The sequence below is a fragment of the Apodemus sylvaticus genome, chromosome 12 (assembly GCF_947179515.1).
Source record: "Apodemus sylvaticus chromosome 12, mApoSyl1.1, whole genome shotgun sequence".
Lineage (NCBI taxonomy): Eukaryota > Metazoa > Chordata > Mammalia > Rodentia > Muridae > Apodemus > Apodemus sylvaticus.
Genome location: NC_067483.1, coordinates 74,574,770 through 74,597,785, shown reverse-complemented (window position 1 = coordinate 74,597,785; position 23,016 = coordinate 74,574,770). Strand labels below are relative to the sequence as shown.

At 49.0% G+C, this 23,016-nt stretch overlaps 1 protein-coding gene across 3 annotated transcripts in view; it reads left to right on the top strand.

Moving 5' to 3' along the window:
• Nucleotides 1-5,593: 5,593 nt before the first annotated feature.
• The window catches only part of Uck2 (uridine-cytidine kinase 2), a 59,812-nt gene continuing 42,389 nt past the window's right edge, over nucleotides 5,594-23,016 (top strand). Inside the window, exon 1 of one of the 3 annotated variants that reach the window (XM_052200114.1) lies at nucleotides 5,594-5,993. In XM_052200114.1, coding sequence (XP_052056074.1) covers nucleotides 5,895-5,993 — 99 coding nt within the window. In that variant the 5' untranslated portion in view covers nucleotides 5,594-5,894. Of the gene's footprint in view, nucleotides 5,994-6,432; nucleotides 6,457-11,603; nucleotides 11,637-23,016 lie in introns of those variants that run through there. The other 2 variants (XM_052200116.1, XM_052200115.1) reach the window with 2 other exon arrangements.

Below are 23,016 nucleotides of genomic sequence, written 5' to 3'. Positions count from 1 at the left end.
CCCTTTCCCAAGCACTCTGCTTCTCTGCCAGAAAGCATCGGGCCGCATGAGTGATGAAGGTCACAGGGTAGAGAGAGAGGTTGAAACAGCGTTCCTGTCAGAAGGTCATCTTTTCAGAACAGTTATAAATGGCTTGTCAAAGCAACTGCTGACTGAGAAAAGGTGGAAAGTAGTTAGGCAACAGAGAGGACAGAAATAAAAAATGGTCAGGATGGTGCTGAAGTGTAGTGGTGGTGGTGGGGGGTGAACAGGGGAATGGAGAATTGGTCATTGTTCGAGCTGCACCTGCAGGCAGAACAATTCCGTTGGCGCTCCGGAGGAGGGGTGTCAGTGCTTCTGGAGAGGGGGCAGGCAGACAAAGGACTGTCAACTGCACGGTCTCACTGCTCTTTGGCTGCAGCTGTAGCTGCATACACTGCTGACCTCATTCCTAACCCTTCTCGGGGCCAGGGCTTGAGCAGGCTGGATCTGTATAAAGGAAAAAAAAAATGCTCACAGATAACAAGAAACACGTTTTCTTGAATGTGTCGGGACTCTTAAGACATAGATCTATTAAGAGATCTGTGGACTAGGGGTGAGGCAGAGGGTCAGACTGGTCACCTTCACATCTGCAGTAACTGCAGAGCGGGCTCAGATGTGATGTGAGCATCCCGGGCTGTGGGATTTGTGACTGGCTCTCAAGAGAGGATGACACAGCACAGGGAGTAGCAGAGGCAGCTTGCTTCGCTCAGTGCAGAGCAAGACATTCAAGTCCTTGTTGAGGTCGCCATGCTGAGAGTCCTCTTAATACTTTTAAACAGGGCAACTTCTGTGTAGGCAAGCCAGCCCCAAGGACAGGGAAGGGAAGGCAAAGAGAGACCATGGAAACAGAGTGTGGCTCATGAAGCTGGCGTCCTCTGCTAACCACGCCTTATCTTTATATAGAAAGCTTTCAACATTTTCAGAGCATTTTTTTGTGGCTATTAATTCCTGTATGGGTATTAGTATTCAGCAAGGTACAAAGAAATGTATTGAGTTAGCTTGGTTACTAAGTAAGTTCAACTAGGAACCCAGCACACCTGGACTAGCTGTAGAAAGCTACTGTGTAATTCTTAAGAGAGCAGTGGAAAATCCAGAGGCCTCCAAGCCCAGCCCCAGCATCTACAGGCTTCTGGGGCAGGGCATGGGGCGGGGACTAATTTTCTGCTTCATCACGATATGGAAGATGACATAGCATGGTCAGGGCGTGCCCAGTGGTTTGCAGACACTGCAGAAGAGAAATTTGTGGCAGAGGAAGCAAAAAAGTCAAGAACTACACTCCTGCTAACTGACCCACCCTGGGAGAACTACATCAACCCCACTGTGAGGGTTGAACTCCTAGGACCTATTCCTATCTCTCTTAAGAGGTCCCAGGAACTTTTTATACTGTTACATAGGGAATCAACTATTAGTATGAATTTTGGGCAGGAGTAAGCTACATTGAAAATGTAACAACCAGGAAGAAATGTTCAAAAGTAGAATTAGCTGAGTGTGTTGGCAAACTCCTCTAATCCCAATACTTGGGAGGCAGAGGCAGGAGGATCTCTGTGAGTTCAAGGCCTGCCTGGTCTACAGGACAACTTCCAGAGTTCTCTCTGTCTCTGTCTCTGTCTCTGTCTCTCTCTCTCTCTCTCTCTCTCTCTCTCTCTCTCTCTCTCTCTCTCTCATAGTAAACACATAATCACAATCATAGGAACATTTTATTTCCTTTTTTATACTCTTTTGATTTTGGTTTTTCGAGACAGGGTTTCTCTGTGTAGTCCTGGCTGTCCTGGAACTCACTCTGTAGACCAGGCTGGTCTGGAACTCAGAAATCCGCCCACCTCTGCCTCCCAGAGTGCTGGGATTACAGGTGTGGGCCACCACTGCCTGGCTATTTCCTTTTTTTATAATTTATTTTTATGTGCTTTGGTGTTTTGCTTGCATGCATGTCTGGGTGATGGTGTTGGATTCCCTGGAACTGGAGCTACGGGGTACTGTGAACTGGCACGTGGGTGCTGGGCATTGAACTCTGGCACTCTGGAAGGATAGGCAGCCTCTTAACCACTGAGCCATCTCTCCAGCCTCACTTTTTCTTTCAGTACGATCAAATTGTCTTTGTTGGTCCCTTTTTACTGTAGCCCATTTGTTTATCTACAACCATACATCAAATGCATCTTGCTTTCCTGGCATTCTCCTGGGGTGTGGGGTAGGGATGCAGAAACGAGATGCAGTGTCCCAAAGAACATTCATGGAAGCCTTACCATATGCCAGCCACTGTTCTAGGAGCTGGGATGCAATAATTAAAAGGGGCAAGAGATGTGTCAGTTCAGAGAAGGCTAGGTAAAACTAACTGATCCTGACACAAGTGTCTTCATGGTAGGGGGATGGGCACACTAGTTTACATGATACAGCAGGTTAGTATGATGTTAATGGTGGACTCTGGGTGGTTTTTAGTACTTTTGTTCTTTGTTTGCTTTTGAGACAGAGCCTGGGCTCGCCCTAGATCTCACAATGAAAAACAGGCCAGGGCTGGAGAGATGGCTCAGCAGTTAAGAGCACTGACTGCTCTTCCAGAGGTCCTGAGTTCAATTCCCAGCAACCACATGGTGGCTCACAACCATCTGTAAGGGGATCCTTAATGGGATCTGATACCCTCTTCTGGTGTGTCTGGAAAAACAGGCTGGCTAACTCACAGATCAGTTTGCCTGTCTGCCTACCAAGGGTTGAGATTAAGGATGTTTGTCACTATACGCAGGTTACATATATTGTTTATTGTAAAATATTTCTTTCTCCCCCCCACCCCCCACCCGAGACAGGGTTTCTCTGTATAGCCCTGGCTGTCCTGGAACTCATTTTGTAGACCAGGCTGGCTGCAAACTCAGAAATCCGACTGCCTCTGCCTCCCAAGTGCTGGGATTACAGGCGTTTGCCACCACTGCCCAGCAAGATATTACAAATACATTTAAAGTGTGTATGTGTGTGTGTGTTAAAATATGGAAAAACAGATGTGGAGATTTTGGAAAAGTTCATGATGTGGCCTCTTCCTTTCCTCTCCCCTTAGTTAGCTACCTACTATCTCCATGTTAATCTGCCTACTCATCCAACTCCAGATTCCAACAGGCCTCGCACTGGGCTAAAAATAGAGTTCTGCAAATCCTTGAAGACTGTTATATTTCCTTTTCAGAGAACAGACTTTTGGGAGAAGTCTACCCACCCACACTGCCTCCCCTGGGGGATGGAATGCGGGCTAGCCAGCCCCTTCCAGATGTTGCCCATGGGCACCAGACAACTACTTGAATCTTGGTTTCCTGAGAATGGTTTGGTGTTGGTGGTGACATAAAATATCTCAGAAGAGAACATCTGTAAGCAAGACAAGGTGGTGGATTTTTGTAATCCTACCATTTGTGAGGTAGAGACTGTGGGATCAGGAAAGTCCATTTCAGCTATTTAGGGGTACAGAGTCAGCCTGGATTACAGAAGATCCTATCTCAAAAGAACAAAACAAAGAGTACTTGCCTTCCCCCACCCCAAGATTTCTCTGTGCAGCCTTGGCTGTCCTAGAACTCAGAGATTTGCCTGCCTCTGCCTCTGTTGGGATTAAAGTGTTGGGATTAAAGACGGCTGCCACCAACACCCAGCTAAATCCTTAGTGTTTTTCCACTAAAGCATTGGAAGTTTTTTCTAATTTCCTTTTTGTTTTTGAAGTCAGTATGAACAAAGATGTACTTTACCACTTTGGACTGATTAGTTTGGTACCCTTTAATGATGTTTCTTTTTTTCTTTTTCTTTCTCTCTTTTTTTTTTTTTTTGGTTTTTCGAGACAGGGTTTCTCTGTGTAGCCCTGGCTGTCCTGGAACTCACTCTGTAGACCAGGCTGGCCTCAAACTCAGAAATCCGCCTGCCTCTGCCTCCCAGAGTGCTGGGATTACAGGCGAGTGCCACCACCGCCCGGCAACGATGTTTTCAAAATTAATATTTACAAGAAAGTGTGTTAGACTTAAATTTTTTTATTTCTTTTTTTTGAGACAGGGTTTCTCTGTGTAGCACAGCTTTTATTTTATTTTTTTAAACTTAAAAATTGTAGTGCAGTCGGGTGGTGGTGGTGTACGCCTGTAATCCCAGCAGAGGCAGGCAGATTTCTGAGTTCGAGGCCAGTCTGGTCTACAGAGTGAGTTCCAGGACAGACAGGGCTATACAGAGAAAAACCCTGTCTGGGGGGCGGTGGGGAGAACCAAAAAAAATACCCCCCCCCCAAAAAAAATTGTAGTGCAGCGATGGCTGCACAGACCTTCACTCCCAGAACTCTCTCAGGAGGCAGAAGCAGAGGCAGGAGGATCTCTGTGAGCTCGAAAGCCTGGTTTATAGAGTTCCAGGACAGCAAGGGAAACCCTGTTCCAGGACATAGAGAAACCCTGTCTTGGAAAAACCAAAAACCAACCAAAAAACCAAAACGAAACAAAACCCCCTGTTTTATGTGTATAGGTGTTTTGCCTGCATGCACCGTGTGTTGCTTCCTGAACATCAGATCCCCTGAAACATGAGTTATGAGCTGCCTTCTGAGCGCTGGGAATTGGACCCTCACACCTCTGGCTACCGGTGCTCTTAACTGCTGAGTCATCTCTCCAGCCCCCTCTTAGGGCCCCATCAATTCACTGATAAGATTCAGAGTTCGGAGAAGCAGAGATTCTAGTCCTGCCTTTCTGGTCTGCCTGGCAAAACTGCCCTTTCTGGTTCCTTTAGGAGTCTTTTCAAGCCCCAATACTCTACAGTGTTATTCAGGCAGTGATCTAAAAACTTTACCTATGACAATTCATTTTATCCCAACAAAAATTCTAGAGTGTATCATTTTTATTTCCATTTAACAGACCGGAACACCAAGTTACTGTGGACTTGCTTATGGACCTTGCTGTGAATGAAGAAATCTGGCTCCCGCGGTCAAGACTCCTCTTAAGTCTCTATGTGGTACTGTCTTCCTGAGTGACAGATTGCCTGCCTCCAATAAACTAGGTCAGCTAAAGTCATCAATGAACCGAAATGGCATCGTTACATCTCTATTTTCATTAACCCTAACTCCAAGAGGATGTCAGTACTGCGGATCTAGGATGATGCCGTGGTGTGGGAGGACACTGGTTTTTCAGGGAGGGGTAACCGTCCTAGAGTCACCCTTCTTTTAGGGAGTCACACGAGGACAAACCTGCTAAGGAAAATGGCACTTGGGGGTTTCCAAGACAGGAAATCTCTACAGCCAAGCGGCTGACACACTATTTTGGCACAAAGAGGGTGGGGAGGGAGTCTCTGAAAACACAAGTTTCAGTGAGAATAAAGGGTCCAGGCATTAATTCTCCATCTTCACATTCCCAGCCTTTTCCAGTTTTGAGTCTCAAACCTCCATTCTCTGATCTGCTTGGCAGTCTCTTCTCGCTTTTGATCTCTTTTGAAATAGGACGCAGAGTGACACATTAAAACGCTGACCTAGCCGGTTTCTTCCCTCACCCCGCTCCGTCTGAGAAAGGGTTAATCGGGCGGGTGGGGAGGGGAGTGGCGCTCACACCTTTCCCAGAGACCTCGGGCGGTGGCGGGGCCCGGGCGGGGCGGAGGCTGGGGCCAGACTCCTGGCGAATAGCAGCGCGCAGTCCGCCCGGATTGGAGCAGCCTCATCACGCTGACCTCTGCCTGGGATGTAAACCCCACGGGCCGCCACGGGCACGGGAGAGCTCTCGGCACCTCCGGGAAAGCCACCTCGGCCTCCCCCGCGCCCGGGCTCCAGTCGCGGCCGGCCCAGCCTCGACCTCAGCAGCGACTAGCTGCGCCTGCGAGGAGCTGAGCGAGCCCGGTCGCGGGCGGGGAGCGTGCGTCGGTTCGCACAGGCTGCGAGAGGAGGGGCGGCGCGAGTCATGGCCGGGGACAGCGAGCAGACCCTGCAGAACCACCAGCAGCCCAACGGCGGCGAGCCCTTCCTGATCGGCGTGAGCGGGGGCACGGCCAGCGGGAAGGTAGGAGTCCGCGCGCCCTGCCCGCACGGCGGGCGGCGCATGTGGTCGGCGCCCGCGGGCCGTGTCAGTTGCAGCCTGCCACCGCGTGGCCCGCGCGATCCTCGCTCCGGGCCGCCGCGCTCCGGCGCCGCCAGACCCCGCGCAGGCTCGGGGCGCGGCGTTGGGGACCAGCAGGGAACTGGGGCGACCGGGTGGGTCCCGGGTACGGGTCCCTCCTACAAGCCCCCCGCAGGGATGGTGCGCTTCCTCGCCCGTTCCCGGCGGCGGCTGTGACTCGTGGTCAGGGTCTTGTGGGGGAGGGGCGGAAAGCGGATGCTTATTGTTTTGCAAGTCGGGTGTAGGGACCGAGCTTTCGGGGCTTCCCTCGGAGCCCCGGGGCGCTCCTCCGCCCGGCCTGGCCCTGGTCCTGGCCCTGGCCCGCCGCCCAAGTCCGTGGGCTGCGAGGGTGGCGAGGATGCGCAAGGTAGCGCGCCGGCCGCCGGGAGCCCACCTGGGGGTTGCAGGGCTTTCCGGGAGAGCCGCAGCTCGTTGGGCGCAGTCACGGATGGGATGACAGCAGGGGCGGCTGTCTTTTATGGGTAGAAGAGAAAACGCCATCAGTCTGAGTGAGAAAGTTGTACTGGCTCCTGCTCTTCGGTGTCCGGGTCGCTCGCTCCCAGGGAAGGGGCTCCCGAGGCTGACTTTCCGAGGAGCCTCTTTCCTTTGTATTTTCTTCTGCAAGGCAGCGAGGGGCGTCTTGACTTAACCTCGGGTCTTTCCTGCAGGTGGAGAAGGGTGGAGCCCTCCCAGATGGTTCTTTCTTTACTCCCCCTCGCTCCCTTTTAAGATGTGGCTGCTTGTTCGCCTGCCGTTTAACAGCCGCCAAGTTCAGTGGGCGCTCGGGCTCCGTGAGGGGCGCCCGAGGGAGCTGGGCGCCGCGTGCGGCCGCTGGTGAGGCTCCGGGTTGGTGAGTCCCAAGCTGGGCAGCGTGGAGCAGGAAGGCTGGATGGCGCCATGAGACGCGCGCCACGCGCCACGCGCCACGAGGTTTTAGCTTCAGCCCATTTCTCCTTGGCCCCTCCTCCATTTTGATTTTACGTATTTTCCCTCCAGGTCTGGAGTACTTTAGCCCAGCAGCCCAGACTCAGCGTCGTGTGCTGCAGTATTGATGAAGTTCGTCTCTATTTTAGGTTCCATAGTTAGGATTCTGAAATGCTGTATAGGTCTCGGAACTTAGGTTTTTTTTGTTTGTTTGTTTTGTTTTTTTGTTTGTTTGTTTGTTTGTTTTTGCCTGTTAACGTGCTAAGTTTAAAAAATATGTTCCTCACTAGTGCGTCTAGGAATGCCATTCCTATTAGGATCCCTTATCAGCTGTTTTTGGAATCACCTCTGCCGCACTGTTCGTTTTTCAGTATTACTGCTGTAGAGGGCCCTTTGCTAACTCATGGCTGTATTCCCAGAGTAAAGTTGGGGTAATATTAGCCTAAAGTCCAGTCAGTTCTCTTAGTGAGGAAGAGACTTTAAACTTGCAGATGAGTGGAACATTTAGAAACATAATGACCTTGGTAATCGCCTAAATAATTTAGTCACAGGCTGAAAACGACGCGCTGAAAAGGTGAAACCATTCCGTGTTATCTTATTCAACTGTATTCGCAGTTGATATTAAGGATGGGTCGCTCAGATAGCTGGAATGCCAGGGCCAGTTAGCTACTGTGGTAGTAGCCAGGTCGCTGCTGACCTGCTTCTTATCCAAGAGGAAGAAGAGACACCCAATGAAAGAAGGGTCTCATTGTGCAGTTTTCAAAATGTACATTTTAGGTGTATGATGAAGTTGTTGAAGAAGTGTGTGTGTAAGACAAGTCTCCTGCCTGGCTTGGGAATCCATTATGAGGATCGGCTAGGTTGTCCCCGCTCCTGGAGATACCCCTGCCTTTTTAGTCCTGGGATGGCAGCCGTGGTCCACCACACCAGGCTGGGTGCTATTATTTTTCGAAAAGTCTAGCTGCAGCCGTGCGGTGGTGGCGCACGCCTTTAATCCCAACACTTGGGAGGCAGAGGCAGGCGGATTTCTGAGTTCAAGGCCAGCCTGGTCTACAAAGTGAGTTCCAGGACAGCCAGTGCTATAGGAAGAAACCCTGTCTGGGGGGTGAGGGGGGGGACGGGACTCTAGCTGCATATGGTACCTGACTCTAGCTGATAGACTATGAGGCCAGCCTGGGCAACAAAACCACAAGAGCACTGGAATTGTAAAATCTTCTTATTGTAGTCAGTTGGTGATTACATTACAATTTTATTCCAGTCCAAAGGGTCTTTCCACTAAAGAACTGGAAGTTTCTTTCCTTTTTTCCCTGAAGTCAGCATGAACAAACTGGATCTCCTTTGAGACTCAAAACCTGGTGCAGTAGGGGCTGGAAGCATGGCAGGTTGATAGCTTACATTCTGGCTAAAGGAATTTGGAAAGGGACAAAGGGGTTAAGAAAAATGGCAGTTTTCAAGGAGACGCCAGAGCCCAACAGTCTAATTACCCGTTTTAAGATTTATGCTTTTGGGTGGTGGTGGTGGTGGTGGTGGTGTAATCAGGGAGCTAGCACATGCGTTGTCTTCACATGTAGATGAGAGACCTAGCTAATCATGCATGCAGATGGCATAGTTAGTGGCAGCCCTGGGACTAGAGAGCCTCCCCGCCTCTGCTGCGGGCGGGCTTGCTTAAGAGCTAAGACATGAAGCCAGAGCATAGCTTCCCTGCTGCCACATACCACACGGGATGGAGATGGCTGGCAAGGAATACTGGGACTCTCCATTGTGGGACAGCTTTATGACCTAGAGCAAACGGAGGGATCCCGTGGCCCTGCACCATAAATCCGATAAATTTCCCCCCTTCTGGTCTCCTCCTGGTTGAACCACTTGGAGATGTAAGAGGTGTTTTCCTACAGGACTCTCCTTGTCTCCATGTAGTGGCTCTTTAGCATATAAATATTTTATCCCTGACTAAATTATTTTATTTGTGCAAGGCAAAAAAAAAAAAAAAAAAAAAAGGTAACTGTTCACTTCTTTAATCCCAGCACTCAGGAGGCAGAGGCAGGCAGATCTCTTTGTTAGTTCAAGGCCAGCCTGGTCTACCGAGCAAGTTCCAGGACAGCCAGGGCTATACAGAAACTGCCTCAAAAAAAAAAAAAAACCCAAAGCCAAAAATATTACAGCAATAATTATGACATTTTATATTTTATTTTTTGAGACTGTCTTGCTATATAATCCAGGCTGGCATTGTTTTGTTTTCTGCAGTCCAGACTAGTGACCTCCTTGCCTCTGCCTTCCAAGCTCTAGGATTATACAATGTTCTGATCTTCTGCTCTGTTATAGATTAAGATGAATTAGAAATTGAAACTTTACTAGGCAGAGAAAGCAAATCATGGTTAGATGCTTTTTAAAGTTTCTTGGTGGGGGTGGGGGTGGGACTGGGGGTGGGACTGGGGAGCTGGAGAGATGGCTTAGCAGTTGAGAGCACTGACTGCTCTAGCAGGGGAACTGGGGCTTGATCTCTAGCACCCCAGTTCTAGGGGACCCGCCATCAACTTCTGGTCCTGAGGAAGCACCGGACACAGATGTGGTACATGCAAAAAAAAAAAAAAAAAATCCAGACACATTAAAGCTGGGTGTGGTGCTATACACACTCAGCCAGGGATACAAAGCTCCTGTTTCTTTCTTTCTTTCTTCTTTTTTTTTTTTTTTGATTTGGTTTTTTTGAGACAGGGTTTCTCTGTGTAGCCCTGGCTGTCCTGGAACTCACTCTGTAGACCAGGCTGGCCTCGAACTCAGAAATCCGCCTGCCTCTGCTTCCAGAGTGCTGGGATCACAGGTGTGCCCCACCACTGCCTGGCTAAAGCTCCTGTTTCAAACAACACAAAACAGAAACAAACCCAAAACCAAAACCCCCAAAATACAAAAACTAAAATTAAAAAAAAGCACCGGGAAATGTAACTCCATGATAGAGCTCTCTCCCGAAGCCACTCAATGGGTGGGCGAGAAAGTTTTTCTGGCCTAGGATTATCAAAGGCCAGACTTTTATTTCCTCCTAAACAATAGGTGCAGGATAATAGCAAGAGATAACTTTGGCAGGGAGGCAGAAACAGTGCCGAGCAGGCCACCTGTCTCTGCATGCTTGTGTCACTTTCTGTATGGTCCCCTCCCTCTAGCCCACCTGTCTGTCTCTGTATACAGTTACCACTTTCAGTACTGTCCCCTGCCTCCCTCTTGAGTCCCACTCTTGCCCTTGGCTGGTAATAACAGCCCGTGGATCTGCTCCTTGTCACACCATCTCAGGTGGCCTTCCTTGTGTCAGCTCTTGCTGTCCCTCCCCTCTTCACGCACGTCGATGTCTCTCCACGGTCCAGAGTACAGGTCAAAAACTCTAGGGAGCCAGTCCCCTCTGCCCTCAGCTATGGTCCTGGGCTGAGGACCACAGCTCATTTTGCACACGTCTTTTAACTAAAGTACTTTCCGATGCCATTGTTCCTGTCGCTGTCTACAGTGGCATTTGGTGCAGCGCTGTTATAACTGCTTCCAGAAGGGAGCTCGCTACCTCATTCCTTCATCTGAACCTACCTTCTGTCAGACCTACTGCATCTTGGCCTGTACCATGCTTGGCTCTCCCGCTGCTTCCTTCAGAGTCTAGTTTCCGTAAGAAGTACTGAAATGCTATCATTTTTGATTTTTGAGGTATATGGAGGGGGGCAAGACAGGTTTTGTTTTTTCAAGACAGGGTTAGTCTGTGTGTGTCTTTGCTCTGCAGACCACGTTGGCCTTGAATTCAGGATCTGTCTGCCTGGCCTCCCTGAACCCCCTGGTATTAAAGGAGTTTGAATCTAAAACTGAAGGATGCTGAGAGAAGGTTCCTCCGTGACTGTCTGCCTGCCTTCCTTCCTGCTTATCAACAAGCCCATTCTGCTTTCTCATCATGAGAGAACTGGATTACTTGACTTTGTAGTCAAATGCCTTTCTAGGAGAGCGTGAGCCCTTTGACTTAGGGACAGAGGTGGGACTTGGGCCCAGCTTTTCTGGGGCTGCCTCATTTGAGCTTTTCTGTAGCAGTGACCTCCCCTTGAAGGTATTTTTAGGAAGGCTGGCGTGTGAGTAACCACTGGACAAGTCCCTACCGAGGTGTCGGCTCTGCTTGACTGAGTCAGCACCTGCTTTTGGACTCCCTGAGAATGCTGTGGGGCCTTGTCACCTTGGCGTCCCCTGCCCTATTCCCGGAACCTCGGCCGCTCTGAGGAACCTTCTGCTGGCTCATCCCATACTCTTTCAGTGAGATGCTTCTAGTACCCTGGGCGTGAGCTTTGTTTTTCGGGCTATGTTCCCTTGAGCAGGCGCCCTGTATTTTCTACCCCACTTGGTCTTGGAGGGGTACTGCTCTGTCCCCTGGCACCCTTTTGGCAGTCCCCACGCTCTTTGACAGTTGCTCCCCCTAGGTATGCCTACAACCTTCCATTTAGTTCCTTGCACTGCTGTGGTGTGGCATGAAGCAGCCGCAAGCCTCCAGCAGCAGAGCTTCCTTCCATCTTGCCTTTCCCCAGGGAGGCCTTCCTTCATGCTTAGGACGAGAGTCTTCAAAGCGTCCCTTCTGAAAGCTCACCACCCACCGTGGTCATGTCACTCCGGCTCACGGTAAATTTTTTTATTTTATTTTTTTGTAGAATCTTGCTTTATACTTTAAAATGTATTGCGTGTCCGTAGCCTGCCCACGTTCAGACCTGGTGGAGAACTGGCTCCCACTGGCTGCTCCGAGAGCCCAGTGTTCTGAGCTTCTGGGATGCAGACAGCGTGCATTTGGGAAAGCCACTGAAAAGGTGACATAGGACTTTTTTGCTGGTGGGTTCTGACGGTGACCTTGAAACTTGAAGGTCTTTTAGGGTGTCTATTCATTTATTTGGCTTTTGGCAACAGGGATTCTCTGTCTTTTAATAAATAGTCCTGGCAGTCCTGGAACTTGCTCTGTAAGATCAGGCTGGCTGAGGAACTCACAAAGATCTATAACCTGTGTCCTGGGATCAGTGCTGGGATCAAAGGCACACGTCACCATGTCCAGTCCTAACAGTTTATTTTCCGTGCATGGTGTTTTTCCTGCATGAATGTATAGGAGTGTGTCAGATCCCCTGGTGGAGTCACAGTTGTGGAACCCTGGAACACTCGTTCCCTTAACCACCGAGCCATCTTTCTAGCCCCTAATTTTTTGACAGTTAAAAATGTTTGAGCCAGGCAGTGGTGGTACGCACCTTTAATTCCAGCACTTGGGAGGCAGAGGCAGGAGGATTTCTGAGTTCGAGGCTAGCTTGGTCTACAGAGTGAGTTCCAGGACAGCCAGGGCTGTGTTCTCTGGAACACAGAGAAAACCTGTCTTGAAAAACAACAACCAAAAAACTTTGAGGGGGTACTTATAGTGTATTATGCTTTTGTTGCCCTTTAAATAATTTTGTCAGCGTTATCATTAGATCATCTAATTTTATATATATCCATAGGCATATACAAATTATAAGTATAACCATATTTTTGTGAAGATACAATGGGAATTGTGGAAAGATAGACTGGTGAAGCATTTAGAAGCATTTCTTTAGCGATAGAGAGCGTCTTGGTTCTTATTAATATTTGTGATTGAAATATGTCTTTGGCACTGAGATGGCTCAGTGGCTCAAGCTTGACAATCTGAGTTTGGGCTCCAGAGTGCACAGGGTAGAAGAGAACCGACTACTGAAAGGTCTAATCCTCTGACCTTCACATGTATGCTGTAGCACATGTGTGCCCACATACTTCATACACTTCCCCCCAACCCCTCCCCACTCACACATACCCTTTTTAAAAAGCCCTTTAAAATGTGACAGGTGAAACTGAACAAGTTTTTTTTATTCTAAGTTAGTGCGTGGTGTGCGTGCATGGCTTGTGTGCAGAGGTCAAGGACTACATATTTGGGAGTTGGTTCACACCTTCCACCAGCTGTGATCTGAAGATTGAAACTTAAGTCCCGCGGCCTTCCAGTAAGGGTCTGTACCTGCTGAACCATCTCCCTGGCTGAGATATACACTTCTTCATTCTGGGGTGGCAGAGATAGAACTTGCTGTGTGGCAGGTGATGGCCTTAAATCTTGTGGCCCTCCCTCCACCTCCTCAGTGCTGGCCTTGCGGGCATGAGCCACCACATTCTATTAAATGTGGTCTGGGGATAGAACCTAGGGCTTCGCCCATACTGCTAACATCCTCCGCCCAAACACTGCATATTTGATATTCTGATTCTTGGGTTTGACGACATTAGATTAGAAGTTAAGTGTTTGGATCTATTCAGTCTTTTGAATATTGTTTTAATTGCTGCCATATTAACTCTTCAAAAGTCCAAGTAAATGAAAGCCCTTTTTGGGAGTTGGGGGCTTATAGACAGGGGCTCTCTGTATAGGTAGGTAGGTAGCCCTGGCTACCCTGGACCTTGCTCCGTAGATCAGGCTGGCCTGGAACTCACAGAGATCCACCTGCCTTTGGGACGCTGGGATTAAAGGCATGCACAACCAGTGTGCCGTGTCAAAAGTGTGGTAGTCTGGACAACTTTTTATTCAGCATGGTACTTGGCGTTGAGTCTGGGCCTTTGCAGCAAGTGTTTTGAACTTAATAACTAAGGTCAACCTATTGGTGCTTGAGTGTATGTCACCAGGGCTGGCTTGGTTTGAAAAATTTGGGCAGTGGTAGAGGGTGATTGATAGCCCTCAAATCAGTCCATGTTGTTCTTAAAAATATTCATCAACAATGCTTATTTTTATAGCACAGTTCCTTTTCTTTTTTCTTTTACTTATTTATGTATTGTGTTTTAAAGTTATGCCGTGTTTTATAATGTGATATCAACATGAGACACATCATGTGGGTCCTGGGGATTGAACCCAGGTCTTTAGGCTTGGTGGAAAATCACCCTTACACACTGAGCCATTTGTACTCACAGCCTTTAGCTGGCCCTTATTTCATACTACAACTTCTAATTTCTTTTCAGACTATGTTTTTTGTTGTTGCTATTTGGGGGGGGTGTGTGGGTTGTGGGCAGGGTCTCTGTGTAGCCTGTGTGGCTGATGTGAAACTCTTATGAAGAGCACAGTGGTCTATTTGTGTCTGCTTCCTGATCAATGTGATTAGAGGCTTTTATTTCTTTAAAACCCTTATTATATTTTTATTTAGTGTGTATAGCTGTGAAGACATTTTTGTCACTGCGCGTTGAGTGTGTAGGTCAGAAGGAAACTTATGAGTAGGTTCTTACATTACATCCTGAGGGAATTGAACTAAAATTATTCTACTTGGTTGGAACTTTCACCCTTTGAACCATTTTGCTGGCTCCTTCTCTGTCCTCTGAGGGATATTATGTACCCCAGGCTAACCTTGACCTCAGCTTGCCGCTAAGGTTGGTCTTCCAAGCCCTGTGTTCCTGCCTCTAACTTGCCAGGTCCTAGGATTTAGGGAAATGTGCCACAGTGCCCAGTTGCCTGTTTCGAAGAGAGAAAACTGGAAAACCCTACACATAGAAAGGGATCCGTTAGCTCTGCTGTAGCATCTGCAGCTATTTCATACCATTCCTTCGGGTTGATTCAAGCAGGAAAGGGAGGGCTTGGTTTTGCAAAGTGAGAGAAATGAGTAGGTAGCTAGACAGGGATTACTGAAGAATGTACCCTTCCTCCTGATCCGCTGAGACTCTCCCTCTGGTTTCTGTGGTAACACTAGAAAGGAAAACACAATTCAGTTACCCCTCCCTATCAAAAGAACGACCTTTGGCTTTGGGTGGAGACATTCTGATCTGCTCCAGAGATTAAAACATCTCTATTGTCTCCTTAAGGGTAGGGTCTGAGCCGGGAGGTGGTGGCACACTCCTGTAATCCCAGCACTCTGGGAGGCAGAGGCAGGCGGATTTCTGAGTTCGGCACACTCCTGTAATCCCAGCACTCTGGGAGGCAGAGGCAGGCGGATTTCTGAGTTCGGGGCCCGCCTGGTCTATAGAGTAAGTTCCAGGACAGCCAGGACCACACAGAGAAACCCTGTCTCGAAAAACCAAAAGAGTAGGGTCTGTCCATCCCCTTGTCTCTAAGGAAATCCTGTTCACCTGAAAACGTGGCTAAAGCCATGGGAGGACTGCTCCTTACAACCCTAGTACTTGGGTTGTACAGGCTGGGCACTTGGTTTGTTAGCCAACTAGCAAGACAACTTCAGGTTCTGTGGAGACACTAAAAAAACAGGCCAAGGGTGATGGCGGAGAGCACCCTTCATTGACCACCGACTTCCACAGATACATGCGCATACACACCCTCACGTACATAACACGTCAACACAATTGTTCTGTTTTTGAGACAGCCCTTTCTGTATAGTCCTGGCTGACCTTGAACTCAGATCCTCCTGTCTCTGACTCCAAAGGATGCTGCCATTACAGGCCTTTGCATCCAGCCATGCAAAGGGCCTCAAGGGCTATAAATGGTTCCTCAGTGTTGACTCCAGGATGTGTTCCTCCAGGAGGAGATAACTTATCTCAGTCCTAATTGCCTAAGCGTTGGAGTCTTTTATGGCAGCTCTCACTTCCTTGACGGACCTGAGTATTTGCTCATGGCTTTCACTACCGCTCAGGCCGAAGGCGGATGTAACAGGCACACTCGCCTGCTGGGCGAACAAGAAGGCACTGCTTCTTTGCCCAGTTACAGTTCTAACAGGTTGTGTGTGTGTGTGTGTGGTATGTTGCTGTGGTTCAACACACAGGACCTCATGCTGAGCATGTGCTCCCCCACTGAACTGCCCTTGAGCCCCCAAATACCCTTTGAGCATTTCAACCTGTTTGCCTTGATGGCTTCTGGGAGATGTGGGTAGTGCTGTTCATGCTTAGACTTTCTCTTGGGGACCGGGCAGGGTTGGGAGGGTGGGGTAGGGGACGTGAGAGGTCCCTTCACCTGGTGCTGCTGACAGTCATGTGGCTTTGTGTAAGTGTCCTTGCTTGATGGCTGGTCGGTGTAATGTTTCATTCAGTAAGACGGTAAACTCAGCTGAAGAGAGACTTGAGCTCTCTTGGCTCATAGAACCACACAGTTTTTATCTATTTTGCTTAGGTGAATGTTTATTGATGGGGACTGCATCTTCAACCTAAAGAGATACTTAAAGGTTTTATAAGCCCAAAATTCTAGGAGAAGGTAGGTTTGCCTTGCATGGAGAAAACCCACCTGCTTTGGTCAGCTTAGAGAGCTTTTTCTAACAGAGATTGGAGTTGGGCACTAGTAATTCATAGTAGGAAAACTGGTAGGCAGTGTCCTCCCCCCAGACAAATCTTTTTAGATTTACTTTGTGTGTGTGTGTGTGTGTGTGTGTGTGTGTGTACTATGTTATCAAGGGGCAAGGATGTCTAAAGACAGCTCCAGATTGCCTGGAGCTGTGTAGGTGCTGGGAATGAATCTCAGGTTAATTTAACCACCGAGCCATCTAGCCCCACAGCAAATCTAATAGGATGGAAAACATTATACATGTTTCACAGTTTACACAGGCTTTGTGCTCCGTTCATCAAAAAGGGACGTTTTAAGTAGCAGTGTTTAGTAGGATCTTATAGATGTTTATAATACATATAATTATGTATCATTATAATAATATAAATACGGTGATCATCCAAAGGAAACCTACAAAATGACACACAGCTTTATGAAGTGTGTTTTTAAAGTCTCTGATCTAGTGAAGGCATGCCTGATTGCCTAGCAACACACTGAACTTAGAAGATAAAATGTTATCAGTTCAGCCTACCATAATGGAGCACACCTTTAATACCGTCATTCTGGGGGCAGAAAGAAGCAGGAATCTCTTGAGTTTGGTTCAGCCTGGTCTACCTAGCGAGCACCAGGACACCCAGTGCTGCATAATAGATAGATCCGGTCTCAGCCACCCTTCTCCCCACACTAATAGACTTGTGACAGTCTTGGTAAGGCATAGTTCTGACTAGGATTCAGAACTCAGGGTTGGAACTAGGGCTACACGCGGCCTGCAGCGTTTGTGGGGTTCACAGGCTCCTTTCTGCTAGGTGTGTTGGGGGGGGCAGCATAACTCAGAAGCAGTGTGACCATTCTGTCTCGGGAGAGAGAGCCCATGCTCCTTTTGTGTTATGTACTGGTTGTCTGAGGAAGTCCCATTTTGGAGACTGATTCTGGCGCCTTGCCATATCTCTCAGGACTTATTGATCTCTGGAGGTCAGACGTGGCACTTTGATTAGCCACCAGCGGCGTTTCCCTACTACGGGGAAAGCAAACATTTTGAGTGCAGAACAATATGGAGCGATACACCCTAGTTGAATGAGGAGGGAGGCAAGAAGCCACAGGTCCTTCCCTGTCTGCCATTCCCAGACACACTGCAGCTGGGTTGGCCTTTTGCTTCTGGGATGAATGCAGGGGAGCTTGTATTTCACCTGCACTGCCGCTGCCACCAAGCCTTCCAGGGGATTGTGTTCACCGGGGCAGTGGCAGATTTGAGGTCTTCCATTGTAATAGAATGGAGGTTTTCACGGCGTTGTCACCACTCAGGTTAGGGTGGAGACCTCGCAGGCTTGTGGCAAAAATGCTTTCAGGTGAGCTGGGGACAGGGGACGTAGGCCTTGTACTCTGTCAGACTTGTGTTCCTGGCCTGCCCTGGCCTGTTTTTAAATTCGTTTTTTTATGACCCCATCTCTACATCTGTGAAAAGGAGATAAGGTCTGGCTTGTTAGGAATATGTGAGGAAACCAGCCCCGAGTGTATACACAGCGGTGTCTGAACAGGGAACAATTGCCCTCCTGTTACACACCTGCATTCACTCACACTCTACAGCGTGTGTACTGCCAGAACAGTCTTCTCTGGTCAGTCTGTTGTTAAGCATGTTTCCCATTGGGGATACTTTTTTTTTTTTCCCTGAGACAGGGTTTCTTTGTATAGCCCCGGCTCAATCCCCCTGCCTCTGCCTTTGGAGTGCTGGGATTAAAGGCATGTGCCACCACCCTCAGGGTTAGCTGGGGTAGACTTTAGAATGTACAGCCAGACCTTGATACATAAAGCAAAAGCCATAACGACTCCCTGGACCTTTCACAACTTCTTACTCCAAAGGAAGAGGGCGTTCTCTTCCTCAGCCAGAGGCTCTTCATTTGGTAAAGGTTGACTGTGTGCCGGGGATCTCGAGGTGTTGGGGTTGGGCAGTGCCTGAGGGAAAGCCCCTGACCACAGGGATCCTCCCTCCGTGCCTGGCTTTAACTCTGCCCTGTTAATTTGGCCCCTGAGCCACTCAGTAGGTGCTTAGTGAAGTGTGGTTGAGCTAGACTGAACTGGACCCCTTCAGTAGTGTCCTGGAGCTCTGGTCTGTGTCATGGTCGACTGTTTGTACCTGCGATCTTGAGGTTTGAGGATGCTGGGATGCCGGCTCATGCCTTGTGTCAACCTATTGGATGAGCTTGTCTTCTGGTGCCACGTGAGTGGTATAGAGTTGCTCTGGGCAGGTCAAGAGGAGCTGGAGAGAGTTTAATGGCAGTGGGGAAGCAAGAAAAGCCTTTTTTGTGGGATTTGCTTGTAATCACCCTCCTACCCCCAGTCCCTGGATCCTGTGAAGCCGCTGGTTCCCAAGCTCACGTTTCTGCATCACGTGACTGTGCTGTTTCCTCTCCTGCAGTGTTTCTTTTTTTTTTTTTTTTAAAGATTTATTTATTATATGTCAGTACACTGTAGCTGTCTTCAGACACTCCAGAAGAGGGAGTCAGATCTTGTTACAGATGGTTGTGAGCCACCATGTGGTTGCTGGGATTTGAACTCAGGACCTTCGGAAGAGCAGTCAGTGCTCTTAACCGCTGAGCCATCTCTCCAGCCCCTGCAGTGGTTCTTAACCTTCCCAGTGCTGCAACCCTTTAATAATACAGTTGGGGTGGTGTTGGGGTGACTTCCAACCATAAAATTATTTTTGTTGCTACTGTTATGAGTTGTAGTGTGACTCTCTGGTAAGGAGGTTATCTGATAGGTAGCCCCTGTGAAATAGTCACCCTACCTCCCCCGAGGGGTTGAGACGCACAGACCGAGAACCACTGGTCCACGGCTGCTGCTGGCTCCCCACCTCTATTATTCTCCCAGTGGCCTCGCTCTCCCAGTGGCTATGCGTATGCTTTCTTCTTGGGCATGGTCCTGCCTCTGAAGCTCCCGCGGCTTGCTGCTTTTGTCTCCCTTCTGGAGTCTGCGCTCTCATTCGTCAGCAATTGTCTGCTCGGTCATTACTTGCCCCGAGCCCTTCCCTGCTGCATCCCGAGCCAGTCACCCTACTGCGTTTCTACTCACTGTGCGAGACTTGGAATCCTGCTAATGCTGCCAATTCCTTACCCCGGACCCGCCATCCCACCCCGCAGCCTTCCCTCCAGCCACTCGCAGGAGAGACATCTTGCTGTCAGTCTGTCCTTCCAGGCTGCCCGTCCCACCAGTTGCACTTGTGAATCTTTCTTGGACTCTTCTCCAGGTTTCCGTCATTTCCAGACAGCGTGACTCTCCAGTGGCCGGATTCCCAGCCAGCAGTCTGGACCACCTCCAGAACATTCTCCACATTGCTGCCGGAGTGATCTTTAAACAAATACAGCTCTGATCCTGCCCGTCACTCCCGGGGCATTCTTTGTGGTTCTGTTTCCGCTCTTCGTGCCCTTGGCATTTCCGCCCACAAAGGCCATAGTCTGCTAGCCCTTTGCGCTGGCACACCTGCCCTTTCCCACCCTAATTGCTAACCACTTCCAGGGCCCAGAGCTCAGCTCACCTCCACCTGGGAGGTCAGCGCTGCTTCTGCTCAGCATTCTGCCTCCTTCTTGCCCCTCTGGGCACTCCATCTCTTAGAGCCCTCTTAAGCTTTCCTTTTCCCTTGTGCGTGTCTGCCACTCCACTTAAATCTGATCTTCCCGGTAGAAAGTTTAAGGACACTGCTCTCACGTCTGTACAGTGTCGCAGGTGCCCAGGCACTTGAGAGAGAAGAGTACATTCAGGCTTTCCTCCTTGTCTTATGTGGTGTCTGTCTGACCCCCTCTCCCCCCCCCCCCCATGCTAACTTTAGAATCTGAGAAGTCAGTTTCACATGCCAGTTCTTGGAAAAGCCAACTTTAAACGGACCCTGCTTCTGCAGCAGAGACCGTAGCTCTTCTGTTGAGCACTTGGGCAGATGTGTGAGTTTTCAGGAAGTTGTTGGTGCTCAGCAGTTTTGAGGTGTGGCACAGCCCCTGATTTTAGTAGTCCCTGGCCAAACTCAGCTTTCTTTTTTTCCAGTGTGAGTTCAGTAACAGCCTGGTGTACACAGGAAGCTCTAGGCCAGCTAAGGCCTCATAGTGAGTGAGACCCTGTCCCAACGAACCAAGAAAATATTCCCCCCCCCCACATCAGTGAAACCTGCACAACATTCATCACATTTATTACACCATTTCTTTGTTTTCTTTATAGAACAAATTCATGGCTTTTTAGAACTACATTTCTTGTTCGGTTTGTGTGCCCTTGTGTGCTTGCCTGGGCGTGCATTTTTGCACACAGGCCACAGAATGAATGTTATCAGAGGGTAACTTAGAGTAGAAAGACTCAAGTCAGCCTAGGCAGCAGGGGCCTTTATCCACCACACCACACCACACCGTCTCTCTGGCCCACCTCGTTTCTTCCTAATCTGGAGTACCACATTCATTTGTAAAGCACTGACTGTGCCGAGAAGTTCACTTGCCACCCTGTCACTAACAACACTTTTTGTTTAAGTGTTCCTTCCCTTAGAGTGTCTGTCTTCCCAGCTCTTACGTGCCTGCCTAGAAGTAACATCTCTTAACTCCGTAGCCCCTCAGCCCTCAGAGGTGGGTTGCTGTAACATCCCCCATTTTCACAGAGTTCAGTCACCACCCTCGAGTCCCATAGCCCAGAGAGTGGAGCTGGATCCGAAGCCTGTCCTGCCAAGTGGAGGGAGGGCCTAGAAAACCTGACTCTGGTCTGGGGTGCTTAGCACAGGCTTGCTGGGGGTAGGGGGCAGCGTAGGAGTGCCCACCGGGACTGGGAACTGCGTCCCCTCATAGGCAGGCGACACTGGGTTCAGAATGAACAGCAGACACCCCAAGTGAAAAGCAAAAATTGGAGCCTGAAGCACTGTGAATCAGGCATTTAAGAAGGAATGTGTGTTTGGTCTGTGCTCCTAAGTCTCTAGCATGTTGAAAGACCAGGGGGCTCTTTGGAGTCATTGGTCTTTGGCCGCAAACAACCTCCCGCCCCCCTTCGTGTCACAAGAGTCTTGTGTTCATCAGTGTCACCCTGTGACCATGAACTTAAAGGAGAAAAACACTTAATTTGGCCACTGGAGTCTGTTGCAGGCCCTGTGGCAAAGCAAGAGCTTCAGCTGAGAGAAAGAGAAGAGAGCTTGGTGCAGAAGTGCTGCATGCTTCATGGTGGCCAGGAAGTGGAGGGAATGGTCGAGGTCAAGGTGGGGTCACTAAGGTCACCGCACTGACCTACTTATTCTGTACCCACTCATTCCTGTACACGATCTTGTCTGTTCCAGGCTGGCCTTGAAAGTATGGTTCTCCCTCAGTTTATGGAGGGGGGGGTTTGGGGGGTTGGGATAGCCTGATGTATCCCACAGTCTAGCCTAGAACTGAAGGAAGACCTTGATTTTCTTGTCTTGAGTGCTGGGCATGTCTCTCTAATGCTCAGTTCTAGGCGTGTACCATCATGCCGCAGCTCGTGGGATGCTTAAGATGGAACTTGATGGATGAGACTGCCAAATGATGTGCCCTCCTAGTCATGCCTTCTGTATTTTCTATGGTCCCAGCATTGTATCAGATTTGAACCCGAAGAATCAGAAGAATTAATTCTGGCTAGGTGTGGTGGCACAGGCCTTTAATTCCAGCAGAGGTAGAGGGATCTTTGTGAGTTCCTAGGACAGCCATATATATATGTATACACACACACACACACAAACACACACACACACACTCGCAACCTTCCTAATGCTGCGGCCCTTTAATAATGCAGTTCATGTCTTGGTGACCACCAATGGTAAAATTGTCTTCATTGCTGTTTTATAGCTGTAGTTTTGCTACTGTTATGAATTGTAGTATAATATCTGATATATAACACCCATCCAGAAAAGGGTCATTTAATGCCCAAGGGGTCAAGCAAGCTCACAGGCCGAACCTTTGAATTAGACAGTTCCAGGTCAGCCAGACCTACATAGTAAGATCCTGCCTTAAGAAAAACAAGTTGGTTGGTGGTGGCGCACCCCTGCAATCCCAGCACTCTGGGAGGCAGAGCCAGGCGGAATTTCTGAGTTGTAGGCCAGCCTGGCCTACAGAATGAGTTCTAGGACAGCCAGGGCTATACAGAGAAACCCTGTCTCGGAAAAAAACAAAACAAAGAAAAAAAAAACCAAAAAACCAAGCAAAAATAAATAAGTTGATTAAATAAAAAATAAATTAATTTAAAAAACAAGACAAAACAGAAAATGAGCGAATTTATCTATGAGACCAGATGCTTCATGATCTTCCCTGTCATCCTTTCCTGACATGAGTGGGAAAGGAGGTAGAGTTAATTATCACGATCAGTGCCGTAATCAGTCATGCTCTGGGGAAAACAAACGACCCTGCAGGACAAGGCTCAAGCTGGCTGCTAGATAATTGAACAAGTAGAGTTGCTGGAGAGGGGACACCCACACGGGGCAGGGGTGCTCCGCATCCTCTTGTGTCTGACTGTTGGAATGGTCTGTAATGGTGCACATAGGAGCGTGTCCCTTGTTTTAGTGGTCCCAAGTGGGTGATGAGGAAACCCCATTTTATAGCCCTGAGTCAGAAGCGCATAGGTCAGGACTTGAGCATCTGAGGTCAGGGGTGGGGGTGAGGGTGGGATGGTGCGCTCTTAAACTACAGATCTGATTCTGTCTCCAGGTTGGTTACAAGAAAATGGAGTTAGCGGTACATGCAGCTAGTCTGGTAGACAGTTGGCCAGATACAGCTGGTCCGGTGGTAGAAATTCTCAAACATTTTGGTGAGCATAGAGGAAATCTTCTGT